This window comes from Sinocyclocheilus rhinocerous, unplaced genomic scaffold (genome assembly GCF_001515625.1).
Source record: "Sinocyclocheilus rhinocerous isolate Xijiao unplaced genomic scaffold, SAMN03320098_v1.1 scaffold19, whole genome shotgun sequence".
Taxonomy (NCBI): domain Eukaryota; kingdom Metazoa; phylum Chordata; class Actinopteri; order Cypriniformes; family Cyprinidae; genus Sinocyclocheilus; species Sinocyclocheilus rhinocerous.
The window spans coordinates 698,104-718,446 of NW_015638975.1; the positions used below are offsets into that span (position 1 = coordinate 698,104).

Below are 20,343 nucleotides of genomic sequence, written 5' to 3' on the forward strand. Positions count from 1 at the left end.
CATCACAGACAAGACCATAACAGTGCACAGTTAAAAGAGGAATTGCATCAAAACTAGTGCTGTCAAACGATTAATCGCGATTAATCGCATCCAAAATAAAAGTTTTGTTTACATAATATATGTGTGTGTACTGTGTATATTTATTATGTATATATAAATACACACACATGCATGTATATATGTAAGAAACATATGTTATGTTTTTATATTAAATATATTTATATATAATATAAATGTTATGAATAATTATATACATGTAAATACATGTAAATGTTTTCAAAATATATACTGCATCTGTGTGTATTTATTTATACATAATAAATATACCCGGCGCGGTCTTCAGTATTATGGAGCGGCGACACTGGTCCTGAGGTGACATTTAACAGTACCAGAGGCCAAAACGAGACCGCGACCGTGACATCACCCAGAGACATTTAATAGGCTTATTTTGTTTTAATAAACAATTACAAAAAGGATAAAAGAAGGTCGGCTGCGGTGTGATAAACGAATGAAAATGGTGAGTGAAAATATACTTATCACAGTCACGTACAGAGATAAACACAAGGGACACTGCTCCTGTTTTGGAAACCGTTTTCCAGCATCCTTATCGACATGCAGTAGCTTACAGCAGCTGCTCGGTGTTATTGTTTTTAACTTCTTTCTGTGGTCATTTACATCAAGTAAACGAATTTTAACAGCTACAAGATTAGACATCCCTATGGATGTGACCATTCACCGAATCCTATAGGATATTGGCATCATAAATGCTCAAAATTCAGATAAAAAGCTTTTTTTCAGTGTGATCAAAACAAGTACAAACTAATACTAAACATTTTTTATTTATTCTATATTAATTACATACATTTAAATTTACTGGAGATTTGTGTATGTATATGAACCCTATGTACGTTTTTAGTTATTATTAACATCTTATGAATGTAGTGGCTGGTCTGCTAGATAAACGGCCTCAGCTGGGTGTCATATTCAGCTATTGTTTGCCCTCCATCTCTTGTTCGCTTAGATGGAAACAGCCTCTCCTTTCTTAGCCCTCCTTGAACAGGTTGTACTTATACAAACAACCCAGTTTCTTGCTATTTTTGGCACTATGTGTTTGTCCAGGCTTGTGACAGATAGAAACCATTGTGTTTCCACTTTCCCAGATCAGTGTTCCTGTTAGACACATTGCAGTTACTGTTTTTAACTCATTATTAACATATTCTGTCATGCCAACCTGGCTTAGTCTTATGTAATAGTGGAAAACTGTAAGTTACACACATTAGTGTGCATGGTTACAGGACACAGAGAGATGCAGGTAGGTGTAGGTGAACTCACTTCCGTACATATTCCTATAAGGATGGGCTGGGTTCTGCTTTAAATAAGCATGTGCTTATGCGTGTGTGCACAATGAGACAGTTTCCTCTTGTTATGGTTGAAAGCGACACCATTTTTTCATAGCTCCTCGAGCAATATTAGGCTTCTGTTACGCTTGAAACGTTTCGGCTTTGTGTGATCCCTGGATCCCATGGTAGGATGCTTTCACAGACCCTGCTTGTCTCAAATTCAGTGTCTTTTTCAGCCTGTCAGCTGGTGAAGAACAGGTACAGATCAGGTGAAAAACAAGTAAATCCAGTTCAGCTGTCTCTTCAATGCACGCAGAAACATTCTCTGCAAGCCATGCAGCCGGTGGAACTAGTTTACCTTAGGCTTTATGTATGTGGGACAAACCTTTTTTGTAGATGCTCAATGCTGTCTGTGGTATTTAGTATGTATTGCAATATTATCAGTCGGTCTTAGTAAAGCATTTTTTCTGCACAGAATAAGCCGACTTGTGGTTAGCTGTGCTCATGTGGTCACAATATCACAGAAATCATTAGTGATCAATTAAGTTGTGCTTATTGCTTCTGTAAATTAGACTAAAACTAGAAGAGTGTACAAGCAGTATTCTTTAATGTTACCATTGCCTGTAAAGTTCCCATTCATTTCTAATGATACAATGTCACATATGAGGCCAAGCTCAGTGTGACCTGCAAGTATGTATTCTATATAACTATATCTGTGGAATTAATAGGTGGAGTTTGTAGCTGTATTTGTTTTGACTGCAGTTTTGCGTCAGAGTATCCTTGATGAGTCTACTCATTTTGCTCATGACAGCTCAAAGGAAATGGAATGATTTCTGAAATATGAACTAGCGGTAATGTCTGTTACACAGCGGTGCCCAATTTTATGTATACCAGCTGTGCAAGAGCAATTTAGGTTGATTATGTAATATATCACTCAGTTGACTGAACTACTGTATTTAGAAACTATATCATAAAGATTTGTGTATGTAGTATGAGGACATTTTAGTCCATAATGCTTTGTTTTAAAACAGGCCACAAACGCAAGATTACTCTTCTCCAACATTATGTAATAAACATTAAAGAAAGCTATTGAGTAAATATCATTCTTGTTTCCTCTGGTGTATCTGGGTCCATTGTGATTGGTCTCCATATTTCAGAAGCTGTTTTACAGGTTAAGCTGTATCTGGTAGGGTGGTAGCATTGTTCACTTTCTTTTTTCCTTCTCTGCACTATCTCCTCTTTTCCTCTTTCTTTCTTTGCCAGATGCTGAATAGTAGGTCAGTATGGCAGCATATGTTTTGCATTAAGAGCTGTAGATGGGCGGTACATGCTGAGTAACATCCCCCCCTATTCAAAGCCTCTATGTCACACCGCCACAGGATTGCTGAGGAATCCAGACTCTTTCTGGAAGAGTCAGCAACCCTCACCTAAATAAGAGAAAGGTCTAGGAGGATGGCTGAAATCTGTGGTCTCTATTAGTCACTATTTTTCTACATTAACGTGTATATATATATATATATATATATATGTATGTGTGTGTGTGTGTGTGTGTGTGGGAATTGCATCAAAACTAGTGCTGTCAAACGATTAATCGCGATTAATCGCATCCAAAATAAAAGTTTTGTTTACATAATATATGTGTGTGTACTGTGTATATTTATTATGTATATATAAATACACACACATGCATGTATATATGTAAGAAACATATGTTATGTTTTTATATTAAATATATTTATATATAATATAAATGTTATGAATAATTATATACATGTAAATACATGTAAATGTTTTCAAAATATATACTGCATCTGTGTGTATTTATTTATACATAATAAATATACACAGAATGCACACATGTATTATGTAAACAAAAACTTTTATTTTGGATGTGATTAATCGCGATTAATCATTTGACCGCACTAACAAACATTTTAAAGCTATTGTTTCATGCTGCCACTCTCATTTCTGGAATAAGCACAAAGGTCATGAGGAAGACCGTAGTTCCACTTTGCCCTTTGCATGTGTTTTTATTTTTGAGGGAAAATTCACACGTTTCACCTTCATGTCATCCTTTTCTGGCCCAAATATCACTGCAGTGTTGCCTCAATCCGGTTTTAGCTCAACAGTGTTTCTGTTTATCTGCAAAACTGACCGTGACTCTTTGAACCCAGCCTGTGAAAAGTTTGTTCACTGACATTATCAGTCTGTATCTCATTCATGTATTTGCATATGCTTTGTTAGTGATGGGGAACTAATATGCTCTGAAATTCAGGCACGTAAGCCATCTGAATGTCCTGAGATTGATGATATAGCTCTACGAATATTACACTTTGACGACAACATAACTGCTGTCAAAATATATAGTAGTGTTGTAACTGATGACACATTAGTACTGTGCTAACGAAATATAACAAAGATTTGAATATAGATTGAATAAAGATTTTGGCCTCAGTTGTCAAGTCAAAGCACTTGAATGACTAGAAATGGCGACGATAGGAATTTTTTAAGCTTTATGCAAATAAGTGATGCGATGGGGCATCAGCCAATGGGAGTGCCGACAGTGACTTGCTGCTTAATACAGCTGAATATTGCAGCTGAATAAAAGCACTTGCTAGTAACCATTAAACCTTTTTCAGTATGATTTCACCATCATTAGTGTGATCTGACCCATAATCGCCTTGGTCATCTCAATGTTATTCACAGTGCACGAGGCCAACAACATTCATCCTGTGTCATTTCCCAGAGGAAGTGTGATTTACTTTGCTCTTCTTTCAGATGAAGTCCAATCAGCCATGGCCAGATAAATCTGCTGCTAATATTGTATTGTAGTTGTATTCAGCATTTTTATTTATTAATTTTTTTTGCTTGGCAGTTTTTAGCGATTTGACAAAAAGTCACTTTCAGCCATGCATTGAATTATGTTTGGGGGCATAAACAGCGTTTCATTGATGTCAGGCATTGTAGGCCAGAACAATTTATATAATTTCTGACCGTTTTGATGCTTAAAACAATGAAAAAATGTTTTCCACTCTTTTTAGTAGTGCTGAGCCTTTGAACGCTTTTGTCATTTTCAAAATGAGATCAGACGGTTGAACACGTAGAGGTGGCTGGTCCACATGCTTGGAGGAATGTAAATATTTGTGCTTTTGATAAATCCCTGGAAGTGCTTCATAAAGCTAGAGGCATGTGTTTGGGGGACTAACCATTCACTTCAGAACCTGTTCTCAATTTACTGGACCTTCATGACAGCACACTGGCCAGGGGCCATTTTAAGCGAGAATTACAATATATCTTATCACTAGGAAGGTCAGCATATGTGGCATGCTTTTTTATGTGAAACATATCCTTTACAGACAAAATAAGTAGTAAATTTAGTAGTAAAAACTTATTTTAGCAGTCAACCTAGTGCAGACTTCACATTTCTGTATACTGAATGCTCACATACGGTAACTCTGTGGCATGTTTTTTCACTCAAATGAAGTTAAAGAAAAAAGAAAAAAATGTAGTTATAACATGCAAATATACACATTATAAATTCAAAGTAACAGGGTCTAGCTAGGGTTAAATTGATTTTGTAAGAGCAGTGAGTCATATGATGTAACTCTATATTGTACGTTTTAACAATGACTTATTTTAATATTTTGGTGGTGAAATGTTTTTTCCTTGACCAGAACACACAAATAATGTCAGTGTTATGAAGAGGTGACTTTTTTTTCTTCTTCTTCTTCTTTTTTTTTTTTGAACACTCTGTTTATTAGGTTTTTACAGTAATATATCAGTGTAGCATTTACAAATTAGCCTGAACAGATCTTTGAGGTGATTTTTTAAATATATATATATATATATATATATAACAGCATGGACTCACAGCTCCAATGATAGAAAATAGCACTAAATATATTTAAAAGTAAAATTATGATTTTTATAATTATATTTGGGTTAGATTTTAAAATTGCAATTATATTATGTAATGGGTTTAGCTGGAAATTGTGACCTTCATCTAAAGAATTTTTAAAATAATTATAAAAGATGTATGTATGTTCTGTGGTGTTATGCAAAAAAAACAAATCAACACATTCACAAATGAATACACTTAAAGGCTTCATTTTGATATAGCATGTAAGATAATATAATAAGACATGTTTTTATAACATAACATGACCTGTGCAGCATCCAGAAACCGTACTGGACAATTATTAACACGAATACAATAGTCATCATTTCATTTAAACTCAGTAATTAAATTTAAATTGTCTGACTATCAGAGTGATAAAGCTGTGTGCTTGGCAGCGGCACTAATGTGAGATCTCAGTTTGCTGGTTCTGATCAGAACCATTACTCAGTTGGGAACTGGGGGATTTGTTCTCGTCACTTGCCAGCTCCCATTTCCCGTTGGCTATGAGTAAGATCACCTGATCCGAAACATTCCTGTGCTGGTTCTGTTTACTCTTCCCTGATTCTGCCATCACAGGGAACTCACACACAGGCATGACCACAGTGAACCATGCCGCTTAGTCTCCCAGCTCATTCCACCCCGTCTCTACAATTACAGTAGACGCTCGAACTGTACTGATATTAGATCAGCTTGAAAGGATGACGTTGACAAATGCCACCGCCATAGACCTGTCCGACTGGCCCTTCCATTCCCTGTCTATACGGTAGAGCATTTAAATGCATTCTCCTCATTGTTATGTAGGTGTGCTCGAGGGTGTTGTTCAGTCAGGGATCTCAATCCTTAAAGATCAGCTCAAAATAGACAGCAACGAAATAGCTAGAGGGGACTTGGGCTTCGCTGTTGCATTTAATCAAGTTCCCACACATGCCTGACTTTGATTAATGTCCTCATTACAGGCTTCTCATGTGGGCTGGTAATGTGGCCCCTTATGTTGTGTTGTATCTCTGAATCTGTGGAAAATTTGTTTAGTCAGGACAGTTTTATGAGGCAGAAGTTATTTATGCACCAGAACACTTGTAGGCACCATGACGACAGCTCTCAAAGGGATAGTTCAGCCAAAAATGAAGATTTTTGTTCATTTACTATACTCACCCTCATGTTGTCCCAAAACTACATGACATTTTATTTCTGCTTCGGATCATTAAAGAACATATTATAGAAGTCAATGTTCAGACAACACTGGCTCCCACTGAGGGTTTAAATTCTGTTTCACAGAATAAAAGACATACATGTTTGGAACAACATGGGGTGAGTAAGTGAGAACTGAATTTTCATTTTTAGGTGATCTGTCCCTTTAAGAGTTTGGCTCTTAAAGCAAATATTGAATCTTGTTGCAAGGTGCTTTGTAGAGAGACAAAACAGGTATGGAAATTACTTTTTTTTATTTCTTTAATTTTCCAGTCCTCTCTGAGACACTCCTTTATTTTGAACCAAATTATGAGGTGGCATTTGTTTGTGTACACAAAAAGCTTCATGAAATGGTCAGTATCTGCTTACCTTTGTGTGGATTATCAAACACTGTAAAAGCCTTAGTGATGAAGGCTCTGTGTGTGTGTGTGTGTGTGTGTTCATGTTTGGAGAAACTGTGCCTCTCTAAAAGGAATAAAGCACACCATATAACCATAAATCTGCCCCATAAACATAGCGTTAGGCTTTTAATTTATTCATTGGTGTGCATCTGTGTGTTCTGGGAAGACCTTGTTTCATGTATCATTTAAAAGCAGACAATTAGTGAAGCCATAAGCCATGACTGCTTCTAAGTAGAATATAAAGTTTGGATGGGGATATATTACCAGTTTTAATAGTCAATTGAAATATTTGAGTGTGGTTTATTTACTTTGTAATTAACTAATCAATTAGTTGATTGTCTCGTAACAAGAAATGTTGAGAAATACAAAAGTACATATGCATTTCTCTGAGGTGTTGTGGATTTGTTGTGTAGTTGGTTGTGGCAGGACAGGTGGCCAGTTTGGAAATGTTGGCTTGAATTTGCTCAAAGTAAACGGGATCAGATGATGTATAATCCTGTTTACTTTGAGAAATACATTTTTTTGGCCAGCATGAAAACTGGATATATATCATTTATTCTGGAAAAACAAACCTTATTAAAGAAGCATATTTTGTCTAGCTGCAATTTCCAAGACCACCCAGATGTACTCTCACATTCAAAGGAGAAAATTCCCTCTTAATGATAATTATAAATAAATATTTACAAATCTAATCATCTGATAATCTGCAATTTGTCTTTCATTGTGCAGCATTTTCAGAAATTCAAACAAATTACATGTTGATGAAAACTTGTCAAGCTTTGTATTATTTTATTTTATTGAATTGCATTGAATTGAACATGAACTGGCATCTTTTTTTTTTAATATTTATTCTATAGGGAATAATTATTGTCCACCTGTTTTTAAGCATTTCCTGGCAAATATGTGACCATGACCAACAAACCTACGACAAGATAGTGTTACTATATGGATGAAATGATCTGTGTATATTGAACTGTCAGGAGATGAGATGACTCCCTTGATCCTGAGTTTAAAAATTGCCATCTATATGGTGATGCACTGTCACCTTGTCTCATCAGCTGCACTATTAGAATTTTAGCACCATTTTTAGAATTCTAGTCTAAACATAATCTATCTCTATGTGTACTTCAGGGAAAATGATGGCGTTCCAGACTTCCCCATCAGACAGAATGTGCTACATTCTTTTCCACTGCCTTCAAAAGCGAGCAGAAATAATATGGCTTGGCTGAACTTGGAAACTTTGGCACAGAGTTTCTCTGCAGTAGCCAGACGTTTGAGAGCCACTCCTATCTCAGTTACACAAACCCTCTGTGTTTGCTGCCTCTGGAGGGACTCTATAGTCAGCCCTGCCTCCACTGCCATTTCTTACCCAGAAACCCCTCTCTGCTCCTCTGGCTGTTCTCTCCCAATCTTCGTAACCTGACCAACGCCCCTAGAGGTGTTTTACTCCATACGTAAACACTGGGATTAATTACAGCTCGATTATGTAATGCTAGAAAATCCTTTTCCCAAATCAACAAACATGACTTATGTTTACAAGTATGATGAGGGTATGATGACTTATTTATTTTTAACTTGTTTAAACTCGTTTAAATTTATTGCACACCTATGATTAATCTAATCTCTGGGTTTGTACTTAGTTTGTGACAGCATTGAGCTTTTTCAGCTATTTGTATTCTGATTGTTTTCAGTCTGGCTGTGGATGGGCCTGTTTTTCTTCAGCACATTACAGTGGTGAATTTACAAGCCTGTTGTGTCTGTGTCCAGGGTTTACTAGCATTCAGAATAAAGGGCTACCACTGTGTACATTGTCCAGGCTGGGATTATTTCTGTCAGGCATTTTCCAGGACCACTTAGGATTGTAAGGGCTTCACAACTGCCTGCTGTGAAAATACCTTTATGTGCTTTTACATTTTGGCCTGGAATTCTCATCAGTACTGATTCCCTTCTGACAATGGTGAAAATCCCCATTAGAGTCACATTCAGAGGGCTTGTACTTGCACTTGTACTTTAAATTCTGTTTTTTTCCCTTCCTTTTATTAACATGCCAGCTTTATGATTGCCAAGGTTTATGTTCTGAAGAAGTGATCGGAAGGGACATACTGACCTTGTAATGACCCAGGGGCTGTAAACGACATAGGCTACTGTATGTTAACATGCAGAATACTGATGAAGAATTCAGACCGATGGTATTGTATTTTGGGCTATAAAATATGTGTTAATCAAGTACTTAGCAAACATTATAACTAAGGAGACTTAAATTGGGGTTTCTGAATGCTCTTTAGCAAGTAGCCTTTTGTCTGACTTTGCATAGGGGTTTATAATGGAGGATTCTAAGGTGAATCCAAATAGGTTCACACACTGGCACTGCTTCTCAAATTAGTATTCATTGTGTGGCTGAGACCAGTGACTGAGAACAGTTAATTTGTTGAGCCACACTGTCCACTGGCCTACAGAATACTTCATTCGTCTTGCTTCACATAGGGAGTTTATAAGTAATCTCATAGAGATAATAATTGACAACAGAAGTCATGATTTACCACCTCATTATTTGATATATATTTTCTTTGTACACCGTTCTTTATCTGTTGGTTTACCGGGATTTTAGCTACAACTTTTAAGTGCACGAAAATGTTCTTTATTTATCTAAGCCAAAGTGACTTAATCAGAAATGTGGATCTGTAATATGTTGAAAAGGATTCCTGAAATAGCTATGAACTTCATTATGCATTCCTGCCTTAATCTGCTATTAGCACTGCCAGGTCTGAGCTGGATTCTCAGCCAAACCGCAGTACTCTGAGCCCTATGCTAAATGCATTAAACTGAGAACCAGACTGTGTCTTGTAGCTTTAACTGCCCTCTGATTGTATTCATTCATACCGAATGATTCGGAGCAATTTTGGCTTGCACTTTCACTTCAGGGCTAGGGCTAACTTGATCCCACTTCAGCTCTGCCGTATGTGAATGCAGGTCCTCTGTGTAAATTCCAGATGGTTGTAAGGAAAGGATAGTTTGAGGAGGTAAAAAATTGCCGCCTTATTGAATCAAACCCAGCCATTTCCTGTGCCTGAGTCTGCACTCCACTCCACACTCTCCATATAAGGCAATGGTATTTACATGAGGGAACGGCCTGCCATGTCAGTATGGATCTAAGACTGGTGCTGCTGACATTTTTCAACTGCTGAAGGATTACAGTGGGGAAATGATCTGTTACAGTATTTTCTGGTGAGGATTTTGCAAGGAGAACAATGGATTTTTCTCTCCTCCTTTTTATGAATGAAGCATTTCTTCTTTCTGTAGTGTTTGTTTTTGTGAAGTTGTACGTTTTCTAAAAGTGCCACACATGTAATAAGTGGGTAAACTAGAGAGCAGATCTTCATCTGTGTTCATATGTGATGCCAGCCAGACTCAATGAGATAGATGGTGTTATTATAGCCTCTCTCATACTAGTATACTCTCCAGATGTGCCATTCACCAGTCTGGAGAATCACATTACACTGACCTCACAGCTGCTCCTTAGTCAATTAATACAATGAATGTCCTAATTTGTCATGCAGTCATTTGGATTACACAATTATGCTTGGTGAGTTGCGCCATTCAGCATCAGATGCTTCCCTGTCGTCCATGGCAAAGCAGCATCTCATGGTGCATTCTCATGACAGTAAGATCGTATTCAGGAGTTGTTAAAATTTATGATTTTTTCCCTTTGTGTAGAAGTTTATTTTTGTAGTAAAGGGACTTTGCCGACTTGCTACATACAAAATTATCTGAACGGACCTGGCATCGTCGTAATTTGAACCAATTTGTACAAAATGGTAAATGCAAACTTCCCAGGAGGACTTGTGCACTATTTTCGTGCCTTCTTGTTTCATACAAACCCGATTAGTGCCATCTCGCATTGCAGTTATCATTTGTTACATCAGAAAACATTGGTTTGAATATTACTGTAATGTTGTTGTTTTTTGTCAGTAGTTGTGCACTAAGTTGTATAATCAGTCAGTCAGATGGTTACTGCAAAATAAACCCCTTAACACAGATATGGGCGTTTCATGCCTTTCTAAGGCTGTCTTCTTCCTGCTGTTTCTAATAGTAAGCATTAATGTAAAGCTGTTGGGGTTGAGATATTTTATTGCCTGGTTATTTTAAATCCTGATTGATGTCTTCCCAGGGAGTTTGGGAGTTTGACCTTGCGTGCATGGTGCAGATGGGTATCATTTTTGTCATGGTGTAAATAATGCCTACTGTTCCTGGGTGAACCACAGCACAAGCGTAGTGAACTTTAGCTTTCCTTGTTTCCGGTGTTCCTTTACGAAACGGAACATTTTCATCCCTAAATAAGCCTAGTGGGACCAACTATAGCTCGTAAAAGCAGAGATGCTGTTTTCTCCCTTGCTTGACTTTGTGTGGTCTATGACTTTAAATCTTGGACAGTAGGTGTGGTCCTTGCACTTTTTGTAAAGACTTCTTCAGAAAGAAAATAATAAAATTACGGGTGTAGTGCTCTGTCTGGCCCATTGCAATTGTGTTTTTGAGTAACTTTCATGATCATTTCCATTGTAAAATGTACTTCAGTCATTTTTGTTTTACTTCTTCTTCATCGTCGTCTCATTTAAGTCTTAAATTAAGTCTTTCCAGGTGTTTATGTGTCCCATGGAGTGATAGTGATGTGGACTCAAACACTGTGAAAGAAACGGTTCAATAGAATTAGAAAAACTGTTGAAAGACAATGAACTCTATCTGTAATACATGCAAAAATAAACTAAACAAAACAGTCTGTAAAGGTCTGAAAGAAGTGTTTACTGTTTTGTTTAAAAAGCTGCCTTCCTCCTTTAATTGTTTTTGAGCCAGCTCCACTTCTAATAATGTTCAGGAGAGGTTCCTTATTGTTGTCATGGTGTTGAGCGTTTATTGTGTTTCTTTATTTTCCTGTAATTTACCTCGGACTTGAATTGTGCTCGTTTACGATGGCAAGTTAATTAGTCCTTCAAGGGAGGGAAAAAATCTTCCATACTTGGTCTGCTTCTGCTTTCTTGCGCCCCTAGATTTTTCAGACTGTGGAATGTACAATTTTGAGAATGTTAAATGTCTTTCCAGTTTACCTCATTTCATTGTCACGGCATTCCTTAGCTTGGGAAAATTGCTGTAAGAAAAGAACAGACAAATGTGGCCTTCAAATCAGACTAATGCACTAGTAATGATTGAACATTACAGAGGAAAATGTTTAAAACAGCAGTGCGTTTGGATCATGTGCTCTCCAAGCGGTACACTCACTGTCTATGTCTGTCTGGCTCTCTTTCTGTATTTCTTGAGTCACACTCTTTGTATCCTTCTCTTTTGATTATCCTGTCAAGTGCACTTGAGGCTTTGTGTCGTTCTGAGTAAGGGTCTGGGTCCTCATGGGTCATTGTGACCTCAGAATGGTAGCCAGAAGCCATTGACTCACGTCCCATGATGAATGACCCAAGCTCTCCGGAGACACACCCTCTGCAAAAACATCACCAGAGCGGAAGTACAATGGGAAGGGAGGTAAAAGAGAGGGGGATGAGGGAGAAGAGGAGGAATGGTGAGAACATCAGGCGAAGATCAAAAAAAGGGTTTGTAGTGCTCAGGGAGCTTTAGGGAGACTCCTGACCGTGCACTTTTCATTGGTTTAGAAAAACAAAATCAACATCTGCTGCGGTGAAAAAGAACGAGCTGTGTTAAATGTGCCGCAGGCGGTGAATTGGACGCGGTCATTTTGCTGACTGGACTGTTTGCTCACATTAACTGTTGTCAGCAATGTACTGTGTTTATCAGCGTTCATGACTGAATGCGATTCAGAATGAAGGTGTAATGTCTGTGTCACTGGTGGCATTAAAAGTGATTGCAAATGATTATTTCTGAACAGGTTTCTCAATGACTTCCTAACCCCCCATCTGCCACTGTAGTTTCTATCACAATACCTTAAATATGGCTTAATATAATAGTATGATATTTTAAGTGTTCCAATATCAAGGAGAAAATCATTCCTGCTGATTAACAACATTTTAAACTAGCCAAAGCTGGTTCACTGGTCTTAGATGCAGTGTTATTTTAGTATTATTTACATACTACTGTGGTATTTATTAATATTTTGAACTAATTTTATTTTTAGATTTTCTGTTTTCATTTTAGTAACTTTTTTTGCTTTTATATTTTTTTATTGTTTTAATAATATATTTATATAGCTTGAATTTTTTTTTATTTCAGTTTTAGTTCTTAATCTTCTTATTTATAGAAGTTGAATTAGTTACTTTATTTCTAAATTAAGTTTTTCATCTAATATTTTATTTTAGCTTTATTCTAATTACTGAAAACATAATTGAAATAACATTTTAGTCTTAGTTAACAATTACAATGCTGTTTAGCTAGTATCTTGTTCTGATCAGAGTGGTCTGCTGGCTGATTTTAGGGTAGTTTTGAGCAATTTTTAAGTCGATGCCCATGAAAAACACCAGCTTAGCCAGGCTTAGAGACAATCTTAAACCAGCTAAGACTAACAAACTGGTTTAAGTGATTTGTCTGTGATTATAAGTGGTTTAAATGATCATAGAAGCATTTCCAGTGTAATTGCTCTTGTCTAGGTATCATGTTGCTTCCTACCACTAGTATACCATGCTACCCTACCACCCTAAACTCATACCATTCATTGAGAGAGAAAAAAACTGCTCATACAAACAGAGCAATGTTTCGAAAGGTTAACACTCTTCTGGGAAGTCAAACTATGAATGGCTTACTTACAGTTGTCTCTGTACATCACATTTGAGAGAAAGTATTTCAGCATTAAAAATATGATGCTATCTAGTTATGGAGTGTCTAGTACTGTCTTTGGATATGCTAATCTTGTAGCATCTTGTCCAGGGACTACGGATGTAAAATAGCCTTGGCTAATTCTGGTACATTTACAGGAATGTTTTATTAATGTACAATGTCCCTGTCAACTAAATAAATAAATAAAAAATAAATAAATAAATAAATCTAGTTTCTGCCAGGTAGCCTGCTACACAAAAGCTATGGGTGTGTATACAGTCTAACGAAAGTTTCTTGTTTGTGTTTGCTTTCACAGGGGAGCCGGGGACACTACCGGTACCACTGGCAAAGCCACAATGTCAAGCAGAGTGGTGTGGATGATATGGTGCTTCTCTCCAAGATCAATGAGGATGCCATTGTGGAAAACCTCAAGAAGAGATACATGGATGACTTCATTTTTGTATCCTTGTCCAGCTGAAAATACATCATAAATCCTTAGTCTAACTGTGCTAATATCTCAATCTGTTATCAATCTGGCCCTAAATACGGATGTCTTCTGTCTGAGTTTTTGCAGATGGATGTTTTCCTGTGGCTCACTAGAAAAGTCTTGGATTCCATCCTCTTGAGTATAGATTAAATCTTGATTGGGTTTATTTTGACCAAAGCTTCACTGAACACTAACATTTAGCAATGACGAAAGTTGATCTTGAACTCTATGGTACAACCATATCAGTGTGTTGTCCTATTTTCCCACAGTAGCAGGGACTGTTTTTGATCAAAGCCGTATGTGAGATTCTGAGAGCTTTGTAACAACAGATTGTTGAAGGCAGCCAAAGAATGCTGGTTTACCTCTCTTCTATATGAACCCAATGTACTTGGCAGAGTTCATGTCTAATTCATCACACATTACTGGCACTAAAATGACCTGAACTGTTTCTTGATGAAAACCTCACTTGCATTGTATTTCTATTTTCTGCCCTTATTAGGTTTATGGAGTCTTAGCAGACTCTGGCCATTTTGGTCCATAATCAGTCCTGTGATTGTGGTCAGAAAATAGAAACAACACCAAAGTGTTCCAGTCAGCAGCGTATGGAACTGAGGTCACAGAGCGCCAGGCTCAATACTTCCTTTATTTGCAGTGTGAGCAACTTATGGCAGGGCAGCCAAATAGCTCCAATCACTCACTGCCGGCTGTTGCCTTCCCACTGCATTCAGAGGAGAGCAACAGCATCTTAATAAGGCTCTGACCCAATAACCAAAGTCTTCACTGCTGCCACATATAACTCTTCACTGATGTCACCAGTCCATTATTCACACTTGGGCCATTTTTCATCGGCCGGTCCAGCCAAAGTTTTATGAATATCCTCTGTGTATTAACAACCACAATGAGTAAAATAGTCCATGAGGTTTTCCTCTATTGTGAATGCTAAACCTCTAATAGTTTTCAGCAAGAGAGAGTTTTCAGTCTAATAATTTCCACAGAGAAAGATACATTTTGTAACGAAATAGTTAAAGGGACAGGACACCAACAAATGAAAATTCTGTCATCATTTAGTCATCCTCATGTCGCTCCAAAACGGTATGACTTTCTTTCTTCTGCAGAATACAAAAGAAGATATTTTGATGAACATTTTCAACTGTTTTGTCCATACAAACAACTTTGGACCCCATTGACTTCCATTGTATAGACAAAAATACAATCTATGTAGAGAGTACATAGAGGTTAAGAGTGATATGAGGGAGAGTAAACAGTTACAGAATTTTAGCTTTCCTTACTTTCCTGCCACTTTTTCTTTCAGCAGTCTTTTGAACCTTGACCTTTACCTGCAGACATACATTGGTCCTGTACTCATCTCAGTAAACCCTTTCAAACAAATGCCCTACTTTGGGGAGAAAGAAATAGAGCTGTACCAAGGCGCGGTAAGTGTTTTTGGTCACTTTATTTTAAGGTCAAATTAACAAACCATTAAATACGACTTTTGCCTCAATAAACTCCTAATTTGCTGCTTATTAATAGTTAGGAATGCAGTTGTTATGTTTAGGTATTGGGTAGGATTAGGGATGTAGAATATGGTCATGCGCAATATGTGCTAATAAACAGCCAATATGTTAATAATAGGTATGCTAATAAGCAACTAGTTTATAGTGAGAATTGGTCCCTATACTAAAGTTTTACCGTATTTTTTCATGGTTTTCTGAACAACACGACTTTTATTCACTACACACACTAATTAGGCTCATTTTTTTCTAAACTCCGTGATCTGTATCGAAACTGTCCTCATAAAGTTCTTTATGTAGTTCGATACCTAGAGGTTTCTGTAAACAGCAATTGCCCTAGTAATGATTTTAATAGAAGAAGTTTGAAGTGTGTAGGCGTGGTGCAAATGCTTTTAACAGCTGCATTCTTAGTCAGAAAAATAGCTGCGTAGACCTGCCTTAGCCATTAAAGCCACCTGGCTATACCGCCACAGAACAGCACGTACAGGTCCATGTTCTTAACCACGCTTGGCCAGAGGTCTTGGCTCCTCATCAAGCTTCTAGCTTCTGTCAATAATCATTTGCTAGTGGATGCTACAGTAAAGACTTTTGAATGTGTTTTGACTTATATGCTATACACAGTAGCTTATTTATAAATGTGAGCACATGCCATCCTAAACATGAACTGTAATGTAAATTATGAAATGAATGTGCTTTTCTCCATTTCTCCCTCTCTCTCAGGCTCAGTATGAGAACCCTCCTCATATCTACGCTCTAGCTGATAACATGTATAGAAACATGATGATCGAGCGTGAGAACCAGTGTGTCATTATCAGGTGAGAGAACTTTCTAACTTTAACTCTGAACATATGTGATCTGAATATCAAACTTAATTTACTGTAATGTAGGTGCTTTTAGTCACAAGAATCTTGATTTGTGTGTAGCTGTTTATTAGGACTCTCAATTTCATTTTTAACTGAAATATTTACATATTATTCTGATCAATTAATGAAATGGAGAAAAACCCTCAGATGGAGATAGTTTATAATAAATTGCATTAGGCTGCAATGGCAGATAAGTAAATTGATGTGAAAAGTGGCTTTAAAAGTTAATGTATTGGTTGTTTTATTTCTGTTTTATTTGTATTTATCTAGTCTTTTATCTTTTTACTCTATTCATTCTATTTCTATTTTTAATTCTGGTCTACCTACACATCTTTGGTTGCGTATCATCTTGCTGTTTGGAAAATTAATTTCCGTACGGGTCAAGGGATATGATTATTAAACACATTATTTTGAAATGTGTTATTCTTTTATATAAATATTTGTACTAAATTAACATGTTAAATTGTACATACAGACGTTCAGGTGTTTTCTCCAGTCTGTTTATGTGTGACGTAGGAAGGGTGTGACATACAGTTAATTTTGGTATGACATCAATGCAGACGTTGTAATGGGAGAGTCACTGGGCTGTCAGAGTGAATAGGTCGTCATTACTGTTTTGCTTATACAGATAAGGGTGTACGGTTAAAATACGGTTGAATAGAACAGATTCAACAAGCCCGGCAACCTCAGCAGTGCCCTTTGAATGTGCATTTCACTAATAATATGTGAGAATAACTTTTATCCCTTTTGATGAAATAACAATAGACAAAGTAATTTTATATCCTTTGGTCTTTATTTTGTATATTATTTTCTCCAGGATGTACGAGACACAAAGCACAAGAGCTTTTGTAACCTGCACTTCCTGCTTGAGCACAGGAAACACACTTGTAAGGCCCTTAGAGGGACCATCTGCTACTGTAAATGGGAGGAAACTCCACTGAATAGACATTTGTGATTGGTATAATATTGCGGGGGCTCTTCCTGTTGGAGACGGCAATCAAAGAGCTAAAGTCTGACTCACCTTAACCAAAACATGAGTCAATGAGTCAAGAAACAAGTTTCTTGATTGGAGAGCCACAGGGGACATTATGAGTTAATTTGAGTGCCAAGTGAACACTGGTTCTGCAGTGCTTTTAATATTATGCTGTTTGTTTGAGCTGTCCAACATGTCAACTTGTGGCTCAACCAGTGGTGTATGTTTTGGGGCTAGGATATGTCTAGGAATTAGCAAGGAATTGACTTCATTTGTATGAACTTTGCCAAACGGCTCTTGCTTTTGGTGTTGCTAGTGGTGCAGTTTAAAAAAAGGTTGGGAAATTTTGCCTATTAGTTTAAGAAAACATTTCATTCAAGTCAAGTGTCTGAATTCACCCTACCACCCTGCAGTTTTATGGCATATGGATAAACATGGTGAAGGAGGGGAAGTTGCATAAAGGGAGATTTTCACTGCTGAGCCTGAGATCTTTCTTTTAGATCTCATAGTCACCTGTGGGCTGGAGGGTGACTGTAGTGCTTACTTCATAGCGACTTCAGATTCAGCATTTTTCTCACCCGTTTGTTTGTATAGCGAGAAAGCCGCTTCCAGTTCAGTCAGACCACATAAAGAGACTGGAAGTGGAATTGTGATGACCCAGATTAGTAAACAAAATCTCCCATGACATTGCTGCCCAGGCATCCTGTGGTCAAGCTGTATTTTGGTTAGGACAGGCACAGGTTTTTCTAAAAAAACATTATGCATGAAGGACAGTTCCTTTTCACATGGCCAGTTACTTTTCAGAAGTTTGCTTTTTTTTAAATGCCTCTTATGTTCACCAAGGCTGCATTTATTTGATCAAAAACACAGTAATATAGTGACATATTATCACTATTTAAAATAACTGTTTTCTATTTAAGATATTTTTTTAAATGTAATTTATTCCTGTGATGGCAAAGCTGAATTTTCAGCAGCCATTACTCCAGTCTTCAGTGTTACATGATCCTTCAGAAACCATTCTAATATGCTGATGCTTGGTGCTCAAGTAACATTTCTTATTATTTTCAATGTTGAAAACATTTGTGCTGCTTAATATTTTGTGTAAACCACAAGGCATTTTTTTGGGATTCATTGATGAATATAAAGTTTAAAAGACCATTTATTTGAAATGGATTTTTTTTGTAACCATGCCGAAGTCACTTTTGATCAATTTAACGTGTCCTAAATCTTACTGACCCCAAACTTTTGAACGGGATTGTATATTGCCATAAGTGTACGATTGTCTGCATATGTGTAGGATTGTGATTTTCATTGTCTGTATGGCATAATGGTACAGAATTGTTTGGTGAAAACAAGACAGAAGGATGTAGCAGAATCTTGTATTAAAATAGTCTCTCTTCCCCAAAAGAGGAAGCCATTTACTGAATGAATTAGACTTTGCATGTGCTAAAGGATAGAATTAACTGATCACTTTGTCATCTTGTTATGGCAGCCCCTATGGACTGTACAGTATGATATACAAAAGAATTCACACTCACCGGTGTGACCCAGTGCTGTATTTGCTGAGCTGATGTTTCTGCTGCTGAATAATGAGTCTCATGACTCGTCACTTACTGAATGAGACTGAATGATTGATGCGTCTCTCTTTCTTTCTTTTTGTGCCCATTTTTGGTCAGCAAACGTACGCAGGAAGTTAAAAATGAGCATTACAGCATACAAATTACAAATCCCCCAAAGACGTGTTTAAAAATAGCCATGGACAATTAATCTAAGTGGACTGAGTGTACAATGAATGTACAATAAGAGTGTGTTCCCAGAGCTTTCATTGCCTGTAGACGAGCAGGGACATTTCCTTTAAAGGGGTCATACGATGCTTTTTTAAAGATCATTATTTGGTGTATTTGGTGTAACAGAATATGTTGACATGCTTTAATGTTCAAAAAACACATTATTTTTCAAATACTGTACATTATTGTAGGTCCTCTATGCCCCGCCTCTCTCAAACGCTTAGTTTTCTACAAAGTCCCTCCTTCCGACAAGCGCAGTCTGCTCTGATTGGCCAGCTGACCCAGTGCATTGTGATTGGCCGAACACCGCAAGCACTCGTCGGAAATGTAACGCCCCTTACCATAATCGCGAGCTATATCTTTCAAAATAAATGTAAAGACATCTACTTTCGGAAGGCCAAATAAAGTGCTTTTGCTTTCGCCTAGAAACACACAGCGTCTCCCTGACATGGCTGCTTCAACACTAACTGCGGTTACTGAAACCACGCCTTCTTTCTTTGCGTGCACATTTGGGCGGCATTATAAGGTGGAAAGCCTATAAACTCGCAAGACAAAGGAATGAGAACCACATGGCAGGCTTAAGCTCCTGTAAGAACTCTTGGAGCCAGCATGAGAAGTTTTTCTGCATGTATATGGCGAGGCTCTCACGATAGGATGAAGTGAAATTAAAGGTGTGTAGTACCGCTGCTGTGTGATGTAATGGACTTCTTACTGCTTACCCAAGCTTCCTTTAATGTGCTACAGCTGTGCCTTCTCAAAATGGCAATACTGACATTGGTAATAGAAGAAATATAGAAAAATAAACCAGCTTCTTCTGTCATCATCCGCCAAACCACATACATCTTAATGCTTATGGCCCTGCCAAAGGCAAAGGGCAGGCGGAAAGATGCAAGTAGAGGGTAAAGCAACTGAAGAAAACGAAATAGAACCAGCGTTACGACACAGGATTAATGAATGGCATTTTTATTTGCTTTAATTTGAGTATAAGCATTTAGTACATTTTCTTGCCCTGTTGGCTATATGTATGTGTACATATACCGTACACTGCTGTTCAAAAGTTGTTGTTTTTTAACAAATTAATTTGATTTTCTATTCATCACATAATTCTGAATTACGTTTTCCACAAA

The 20,343-nt window shown here is 37.3% G+C and overlaps 1 protein-coding gene across 3 annotated transcripts in view; it reads left to right on the plus strand.

The window, feature by feature from the left end:
- Positions 1 to 335: 335 nt before the first annotated feature.
- LOC107750494 (unconventional myosin-Ie-like) overlaps positions 336 to 20,343 on the plus strand; it is a 42,616-nt gene continuing 22,608 nt past the window's right edge. For all 3 annotated transcript variants that reach the window (XM_016565882.1, XM_016565883.1, XM_016565884.1), the window contains exons 1-4: positions 336 to 517; positions 13,912 to 14,055; positions 15,426 to 15,515; positions 16,314 to 16,408. In XM_016565882.1, the coding sequence (XP_016421368.1) occupies positions 509 to 517; positions 13,912 to 14,055; positions 15,426 to 15,515; positions 16,314 to 16,408 (338 nt within the window). In that variant the 5' untranslated portion in view covers positions 336 to 508. The remainder of the gene's footprint in view (positions 518 to 13,911; positions 14,056 to 15,425; positions 15,516 to 16,313; positions 16,409 to 20,343) is intronic.